The following is a 9933-nucleotide window of genomic DNA, read 5'->3' as shown; positions in this document are numbered from 1 at the left end:
ATTTCATACTCTTGATTCAATTCATATAATTGAAACCACTTTTGACTTTAGATATATATATATATATATATATAATTGTATTCCACATTTTCCCAACTACTTGTCCATAATTATGCTTAAAACGGTCGTAATCTGTAGGGCTCAAAGTTAATGGCATTTGGTAGATTTAATTTAACTTGTTTCCTAAGTGTGTCTTCCTCATCTTGATTGATCATTATTTGCACATGAAAAATCAATTTAAGGTTGAATCTAGGGATGGAAAAGGAGGGGAGCGGGTCGAAGTTTTGGCCGCTCTGATCTACATCTAAATTTTATATGATATGATTTGATTTCGATTCGATTCGATTCAAGCATAATATTAATATACTTGGTCTAATCCAAAGCAAAATATTATATACAATAGACGAATCAACTTATCTCAGTGGTTAAAGGAATCGTTGTTGTTCCTATAGGTTATGGATTCGAGCACCAGTGATTGCGGTAGGATGATTGAACATTAATTGTCAAATGGTTGAGAATATTTAGAACATATACTATTTCGTAATTACCTTAGTTTAATAAAAAAATATTAAATCCAATGACGAAACTAAGTGGAGACATATAGGGGCCACCCCGAAAAATTGAAAGTTTTAAAATTTTTTAATGTTGTTAATTAAATTATTCCCATAATTTTTAAAAATTATTATTAAGCCTCTCAAATTTCCAAAAAATTTAGTTAGACTCCATTTTTTTGAAAATAAATGTGAATTGAACTCTTCTTAATTTTTGAAATTCTTAATTTAAACCTTTAATTTTTTTTAAAATTTTAAATTGTCTCATAAACTCTATCGCCAAGTTTTGTCACTGATTAAATCTATATTCGACCTTAATTTTGTCATGGATGGATCAAGGGGATTGGAATGGACATTCATTTTTGTTAAAAATTTAAATTCTTATATATTTTATATTTTTTTTTGTATTTTATTTGATAATATGAGTTTAGGTTAACTTAGATATAAGATGGTATTTTCGTAAATAGCATATATATAATCAAAATTTTATAATTACATTGAAACAGATTGATGGGATACATCTTAAATTTTAGTCTGTCCCACAACTTAGTTCAGATCTGTTTTTTATATAAAAAAATTAGTTTTATAAAATCAAATAGAAATCAGTTAAATTTAGATTTTAGGGTCTGTTTGTCTAATTGTAATTAGTTTTTCGAAATTGAATTTAAAAAAAGAATTATTGAAATTTGAATTTTGGAAAATGAATTACATTTCTGGAAAACGTTTTCCGTAAAATGAATTACATTTTTCTTAAAAACGTTTTACGATGTTTGTAAGATGTTGTTTAAACATTTTTTTCACTAGTTGATGAGTTTTTTAAAAATTATTTATTACAAATATTAAATATAATAAATAATATTATTTATCATAAAACTTAAAATTATTATTTTAAAATATTAAAATAATTTATTTATTATTAAATATTATTTTTATAATTTTGTTAATAAAAATATTAATATTGATATATTTTATTGAAATGAAAATATAATAAATTATTTATTAAAGCAATAGTGTTATATTATATTTTAAAAATATTAATTAGTATATTTTAAATATCTTTATTAAAATATTATTATATTATTAGATTAATATTAAATATATAAATAATATTATTCATTATTATTAATTTAATAATATTATTTCTATGAAATTAATAAATAATATAAAATTTATTAATAATTTATTATATATTATTATAATAAACATATAATATCTTATATTATTATAATATAATTGATTATTTTATTATAATATTAAAAATATAATATTATATTATTAGAAATATTAATAAATATATTTTAAATATTTTAATAATTAATATTTTGATTAAAATGATATTAAAATATTTTATTAATATTAAATTCATAAAATAGAATTATTTTGAGTATTTATTATTTGAAGTGAAAAGTTCGGAAAATGACTTAGAGAAAATCAGATCGTAAGTCATTTTTCAGAAAACACAGAAAATTCTGTTGACAAGGAAAATGTTTTACGTTGACCAACCAGTTTTCCTCCAACCAAACACTGGAAAACGTTTTCCGAAAAACGAATTACGTGAAACAAATACGAGATTTTAGGGAAAATTAATTTCGTAATTCAATTTACGGCAAACAAACATACTCTTACATCTACTTTTAATTGCAAGAAAAAGAAATTGAGAATTTTTTTATTATTATTCTGCTTGAAATATTTTCAATAATTTGATAATAAACGCTCAAATATTCTTATAAATATCGTGTTTAAATTTAAATTTTTAGAAATAACGATTATCCTTTGGACTATTAAAGTCGGTTGATTAGTGCAATTAAAATATATTTTGAAGGATGAAAAAAGGTGTTTTCGTGTTATCACGTGTCATGGGAATACGGTGTTTGCAGTGAGAGGGAGATGGATAAGAAATTAGCGAATGAAATCACATGGGTTTTAGGGAATCGGTGGTCCCGAAATGGACAAAAGCGAGCAAAGTCCAGAGAACCACTCCTTTGTGACGGTGTGGCTGTCACGAACTCATGAGCTCAACACGTTTACTACCAAAAAAAAAATCAAAGGAAAAATAAATATCCATGCATGATGCCTGCCTATTATCACGTAATTTGCCGTCGCTGCATGTATGTACAAATGCATAAAATATCGATTCAAAGCATATTATAGTGAAAGGGAAAGCTTAAAAGCACCACATGGCATGTGCCTCCGCCTTGCCGGCTCAATTATTGCCCATTTCATCATCTGCTTTCCCATTCTTCTTTGCCCTTTTTCCTTCTCCAATTGCCAGCCTATAGAGACTTCCATGCGGGGTAATGAGTGTTGACCATGGCTCCAATACTTTTATACTCAATTTCTGCAAGTTGCCTGCACGTTCTTCATGTCTGCACTTCGTTTGATCTGAGGAATATCTGCTTCTATTCAGTCGTGGATATTTTTTTTAACCCCATGATCATCATGGTCTTGATCCGTTCAAGTATTTACAAAAATATATATAATTTTATATATACAAGTTTATTATACCTCCTGACCTTATTGTTAATCAATTTTTTTTTTCCATTTATAAGATCTTCGAAATTTTTATACGTCTTCGGAGCATCATGTCCTCTCCTAATGAATAATGATTATAGTATTTCAATTTGACTGTTATCAATTCTATCATTGATAAAATTTGTTGTATAATGACCAGGTTAACTCACTTTAATCATGTTATTTTGATTAACGGATGCTACTTTGATGAGTGGATGCAAATTTTTTACAGGAAAGATCATTAAATTGTTTCTACGTGATTTGTGTTTGTGTGAATATGAAATGAAAGTTGTTATACTAACAACCAGTTGGTCTAATGGGATGAGATATTAAGTCCCTTAAGTAAAGGTCAGGGGTTTAAATCCTGACGTTTGTGAATTGAACAAACTAGATTAGGAGGGTCGCCTTTGCCTTTGCAATAACCTCCAAACTGGCTTGCACGGATAAATTAATTATGTGTGCAACGCAACGGGTATGAAAAAACGCACCGTCTAAAATCGGTGAAAGTAATATTTTCAATCTTGGAACCGCGTTTGTATTATTCGATGCATTATCAAAGGATATAGAAAAAACTTTATTTTCTAATTTATAAAGACAAATTACCCTTTTTTAAAGTGTAAATAAATTAGCACCGGTATGCGGCTCACCGAATAATTCAAACGCGATTGTTCTTTTCATCATTTGCCAATTATCTTGATCTAACCAATGTGACGTAACGGCTAAAAAAGAATTTCCGGTATTATGAGGGGAACTCCAAACGTCACATGTAAGCGACACACCATAACGGTGTTCTTGGAATCCTAAAATCATTTTTTCCCTCGCCGTACGCCACATTTTTATAGCATCTCTTCTAAGGGTAGTACGACTTACTTGAGTATAACGTGGTTGCATTAGTTGTTGAATTGTTATCGTGAAATCTTCATCATCAAAGTGGTCGAACGGCAATGCTTTTGTAATCACGAACTTTGTAAACGCTTCTCGTAATTTTTCGTTGTCGTAAACAAAAACACCACCTTACGGTGTAAGATTCGATTGACTAGGATCTGATCTTGAGCGAAGTGCCTTGCATGATTTTGTCAAATGGTTCTTCAACGTTGTGTTTCCTTCCGATGCAAGAAACTTTAGACAAAGTTTACAACGCGCCCTCCTCGAGCCATTTGACATCTCACATAAATCGTAGTGATCCCAAATGTCTTTGTTTCGAGTGTGTTCGATCACTCTCACGACTTCAAGGTTTCCCCCGATGGAAGATTCAGCCGTGTTACTCATGATGAACAAAAAATTACAAAAGTAAGATTTGAGAGATGTTTAAGTGTTGTGTAATAAGATTTGAGAAATTTGTAATCAACCAAATACATCCCCAACCTATTTATACATGTTTAGGGTGGTAAAATGGTATTTTTTTAAAGAAAAAAACGGTCAAAAACGGTCACAAAACCCTCCCAACGGCTATATTAACGACTAGTTTTTTAAACCCAGACCGTTTTTTTTCCGGATAAAAACCGGTTTTTTAACCAGTTTTTTTCAAACCGGTTTTTTATCCGGTAAAAAAACCGGTCTAGGTTTTTTTCTCCAAACCGGTTAAAATAACCGGTTTAAAAAAAATCCGATCCGGTTAAAAAAAAACCGGTTTTTCCCAAATCCGATTTCGGATATTTTTTTCGTAAAATCGGATATTCGGATTTTTTGTGCACCCCTACCTGTCAGCGATGCAATGCAACTTGGACATCTCATGATAGGGAACAAGCAATTGTAGTTTAAAAAAAAGGGTTTTAGTACAACCAAAGATTATACCAAAATCCCACTTTTTTACGTGTAGAAAATATAGAACCCTGTAGTTGCAGAGATTTAGATTGAGCTGAAAACAAATACACCAAAACCACAATGCCTGAAAAGCTACCCTTTTTCCATTTACATGTAGTTCAAAAGTTTCATGCATGCCAAAAGCAACGCGCTTTGTCGATAGAGCATCAGACTCGCATCTCAAATATGGTTATATATAGAAAAATCCCATGCGTAGAAATTACATCTGCCATTTACTCGTAACCAAACAACAACACAACCAAAAAAAAAGGAGAAACGAGAAAAATGAAAGTCCAACACCCGAAGTGACAATTTTCAATTGTGTGAAACGTGAAAGCTTCAGTTCACTTTAAGGTGTCAAAAATGGAATTCCACCAGCAACTCGTGGCTCTCCCAAGTCCAATGTCCTAATCATGAGAAACAAATAACATACAATTATAATGGTAGATGACATGCCAAAAAAACTATGGACTGATTTAAAGTTCAATACAATTTCAATAGACAAGAGAAGCAGCACCCTACCTGTTGCCTCAAAAGACCTCCATATCTCCCAGCAGAAAAATCAGTGCCTCAAAGGTACAGCACCTGAGTTTGGGCAGTCTCTTGCCCAATGTCCAGTTTGATGGCACTTAAAGCACTCACCAGATACTTGGCCAACAGTTGTCCCAGAATACATTCTATCAGAGTAGTCCCTACCAACAGACTGTACCGGACCATTCATGATGGTAGGACAATTGGTAGAGCTATGACCAGTAACACCGCAACTATTACAGAATATATTCATGCTTGAAGCAGTTTCTATAAGCCTAGAACCACTGTAATGGTTTCCATATTGACCCCCTTGGTTTACTGGCAACCCATATTCTCTACTAGCAATTGTCGGTGCACCTCTGCTTCCATCAATCCCAACCCCAGCAGCATAACCCAGACCAGGATTAGGAGTGCTGAACTCTGCCTTTGATGCAGAAGGACCAAAATCATTTGTTTTAATCTTCTCAATCAAATCCAAAAGGGACCTTGAATCTGATGGAAAATTCACTTTTTCTACTTTCACCACTGTTGATTTCACACGTTGTTCATCACTAAAAATTTCTTCCTTCACTTTCAACTTGAATATATATTTATTGAACATAACTTGACGTGTGATTTCCATAAACTTCTCATCATCTTGGTTTTCATACCTCAAATGGTACAAATCTTTTGCAGACACCCCCATTAGTTCCTGACCAGATTCCTGAAAAGCAGTCACCCATGTTATGCCTGTATGATCCTGTATCTGGAACTGAATTATATATCTATAATCACATTCGTCTACAGCCCTATCACATTTATCACACCACCACTTCCCATCTCCATTATTTGTAACCTTTTTGTTGCATTGACGATCCCCATTCATGATAGGACAAGCTGTATAGCAGAAATTGTCCAACTTGATGTATGCAATCCTTGCTACTACTGTAATCCAATCTGGCTTCTCAGAAGTTCCTAGCTTCTTATCTTTGATTTGTGATAAAGTGTTCCTATTATCTGCTCTACTCACAGTTGATGTTTCCCTGGAAATAGAGACAGAAGGAGTGTTCCTCCCCGTACTAACAAACCACTCCTTTAACCTGTGAGCCTCAGGAAAATCAGGATCTATAAATAACTGGGTTGTAGAGATAGAGCCCACAGCCTTCCCATTAAATTCACTCACCCTACCAGCTTTCACAGCCAGAACTGGAAACTCTCCAGAATCACACAAAGATTGGAGCTTTTGTCCTTCAGCATTGCAAAAAGATCCCCATAGAGTTAATTCAACACTTCGACCAGACATGTCCCTCAAATGAAGGGTTCTCTTCTGAGTTTCTATACCATTTTTCCTCATTATTGACACAGCAGGGCTGATAAATGATACCACACCAACTATATCCACCATAGTATTGTTCTCCATACCTTCAATTTCACTTATGGTACGGAAATTAAATTGCTGCCGTGGAATTCTGTTGTCATCCTCATAACATAGCTGTACTGTTGATGTGCTATCAAGAAATATTTCATGCTCATTATTAAGGTGATTAAATGCCTTCTGAGCAGGTTTTAGACTTCCCCTAGAAATCAAATAAATCTTACCAGCTTCAATCTGATTATAAAACTGGTCAACCACGGCATTAAAGCAAGTCACTCGTATTTCCCCACCATCAGAATCAAGAAGATCAAAAGAGAAAACTTTACCTTCACCACGAGCATTATTATAGCGCCTAAGTTCTCCCTTGGCTGTTACTCTGGCTTTTATTGTCCACCTGCCCTGATATGGATTCAGAGCAGAAATTGGGATTATCCTGGGTGGTGCTTCATTCTTGGCAACTGAGCCTCTGTTGCTGTACATTGGAGATGGCTGCTGGTATGTGGGTATGGATTGGAAGTTAGAGGTGCTTACAGGACGTGAAGCTGCTGGCCTAGGATTATTGAAACCAGCACTCCGAACACCAAGTGGTCCATTTATAGGTGATGGTCCAGGAAAACCAGAAGAAGGATCTGCTTTAGGGTAAAAGGATGGTGCATTAGCAGCAGGACTTCTTATCTGTTTAGATTCATTCGAACGAGAACCACCCTGCCATTGGTTCATTGTAGGCTGTTGCAGAGTAGTCCCAGCTGAGTTCAGCTTATCACCCATGCTGCCACCAAGTGAACTTCCTCCTAAAGAGTTGGTCTGTGCCATCACTGCCCCAGGTTGATCAGTAGGGGCTTGTGTGAGCCTGGAAGATCTTGGTGCTGCTACTGGCTTCCCAATAATATCATATTTATCAACTATCACCTCCAAGTCGATAATAATAACAATCCTGCATGAATGGAATTGAAAATAAGGTAATGAAGACAATTAGCAGAATAAGCTACACACATATGCCACATAAATCATACATCTTGATTAAAAGGCCAATCTGGTACCTGGACATAAACACAGAACCCCTCATCAAAGTGTACAGACGGTAAATTCATTACTTGGAAAATTAAAATCAAGCTCAAGAAGAAAAGAACCAAATCAATGGATAAATATATACAAGTGCAGTACTATACAATCTCAAAAAAAAAAAAATCCAAGCATTCGAGCCAATGACACGTTAAGATCCAACAAATCAATTGTCATCCCAACTAAAAATCAACACCATACATTGCAAGACCAAAAATTGCAGACTAGAGTAACTAAAAATCAAGTTATTAATCACAAGAAACACAATTCTAGAAATACAATACAAGAAATCAATCAAACTACACCCAAATCCAGCACCATCAATTAACAAGGAGAATAAGAAGAAAAATATAACCCCGCTTAAAACACAAGAAACAGACAACTAATCACACCGCCACAAGTTAAAAACCAACGAAATATAAGTTCTTTACATACGAAATGGACCAACAAAGCAAAAAAAAAAAAAGTAATCAAGAAAATAATTCTTTCATCTTTCACATAAAAAATATAAAGAGAAAAGAAGAGAGTGTGTGGCAAGCATACATGCGATCTTGGATCACGTTGCAAATGTACTGAGTCAATTGAATAACGGAGCCAATTTGCAACTTCGAGGATTTCACAAGTTCGTTCTTACTGGTAGCGAGCATTCCTTGCTGCGTCAACGACCCATCCGACAGCAATAGCCTGTACCTCTCGCTCTTTTTCGGTTCTTGCTGCTGCTGCTGAGGATTCTTCGACGTCGTTTGAACCTCTTTCAGTTCTATCACTTGAAGCAAAGGTTTCAAATCCCTCTCCGTCGACACCTCACGGCTTATAATCCGAGACACCGCCCCCGCCGTCAGATTTAGCTCCATCTTAAATTAGGGACTTTCGGGCACCAGATAGCAGCTTGGGGAGAGAAAGAGAAATTTAGAACGATGGGTTGAAACCAAGAGAGAGATTGAAAGGGGGAAATGAAAGTTCTAGGGTAAAATAATTTGAAGCGCCACTTCACTTGGCCAGTTTACTGAGGGGGGGGGGGGTTCTAAAGAGCGCCAATCTCGAGTTTCGGAAATTTTGGTTCCAATTCGTGGGAATTTACTTTTTCTCGACATGCCTAACGTGTCCCTACTTCGACGGTAGTGTAGTGCAGCGCAATTCGTTATGAAATGGCTTTATTCAAAAATTGGCCATTGAACTATATCCTATTTTCATATTGATTCTAATGTTCTATAAAAGTGGCACTAAGTCACTAACTATCAATTTGTTTTTGTTTATTCGATAAAAGAAAACTGATAAAAATGAAACACATGGTGGATTCTATCGGATATCGTACACTTTTGAGTAAAACGAGAATAAAAATGATAGTTTTGGTATTATTTTATAATTATTTTAAACTAATAAAAATTAATCATATATAAAAAACTTTGATTATATCTAAAAATAATAAAAATATTTAAATTTAACAAATTTAATATAAATATTTTTAAATCATATTTTTTTATCAAAACAAGATTAATTTATTTAAAAAAATAGAATAAATTTAATGATAATTAATTTCGATCCATTTAAATATTTACAAAATATTATATATTATTTAATATATATTAATTTGCGCTTGATGAATGGTGAAATTGGTATGTATTTATACCAACTTTAAATTTTTAATTAGAAAAAAAGATAATAAAATTGATATATAATTCGATCGACTTTATTTTTACTGTAACACATACAATAGATTAAAACTAAAAAGGAGTATATAATATTTTCAAAATCAAAGAACCTAAACGCACTATTTGGGTAGTTTAGCCACCAAACCGATAATATAATTATTATTACCTCACTAAATTTTTATATAAAAGAAGGGAGATGTAATGAAGTAAAAAATAATAATTTTGTTAATAATTAAGTGATTAATTTGTTATAAAATAATAAGATCAATACTCTTTCTGTTATTTTTAAAAAATTTAATGCTAAAAGCGAAACTTATTTATATTTTAGTGACTATTTTTACAATATATATTTTAAAGTGGGAGTTAAGGTGATTTACCAAAGGTTGTCAAAATGATAAAATAATGTCAACTCAATCATGCGACATGTCACATCAAAACTTATGTAACTGTAATAAAAATCATTATCTAT

At 32.8% G+C, this 9933-nt stretch overlaps 1 protein-coding gene across 1 annotated transcript; it reads right to left on the bottom strand.

Moving 5' to 3' along the window:
• Nucleotides 1-4947: 4947 nt before the first annotated feature.
• Nucleotides 4948-8808, bottom strand: LOC120174322 (replication protein A 70 kDa DNA-binding subunit A-like). The gene is made up of 3 exons (XM_039181215.1): nt 8356-8808; nt 5388-7684; nt 4948-5272 (listed from the first exon to the last, which is right to left on the bottom strand). Exons 1-2 carry the CDS (start codon nt 8664-8666, stop codon nt 5428-5430), a joined length of 2568 nt encoding a protein of 855 aa, XP_039037146.1. The 5' UTR covers nt 8667-8808; the 3' UTR covers nt 4948-5272; nt 5388-5427.
• Between the last annotated feature and the right edge of the window lie 1125 nt (nt 8809-9933).

Source organism: Hibiscus syriacus, unplaced genomic scaffold, assembly GCF_006381635.1.
Source record: "Hibiscus syriacus cultivar Baekdansim isolate YM2019G1 unplaced genomic scaffold, ASM638163v2 tig00112047_pilon, whole genome shotgun sequence".
NCBI lineage: Eukaryota > Viridiplantae > Streptophyta > Magnoliopsida > Malvales > Malvaceae > Hibiscus > Hibiscus syriacus.
This window is presented reverse-complemented; position numbering and strand designations above follow the sequence as displayed.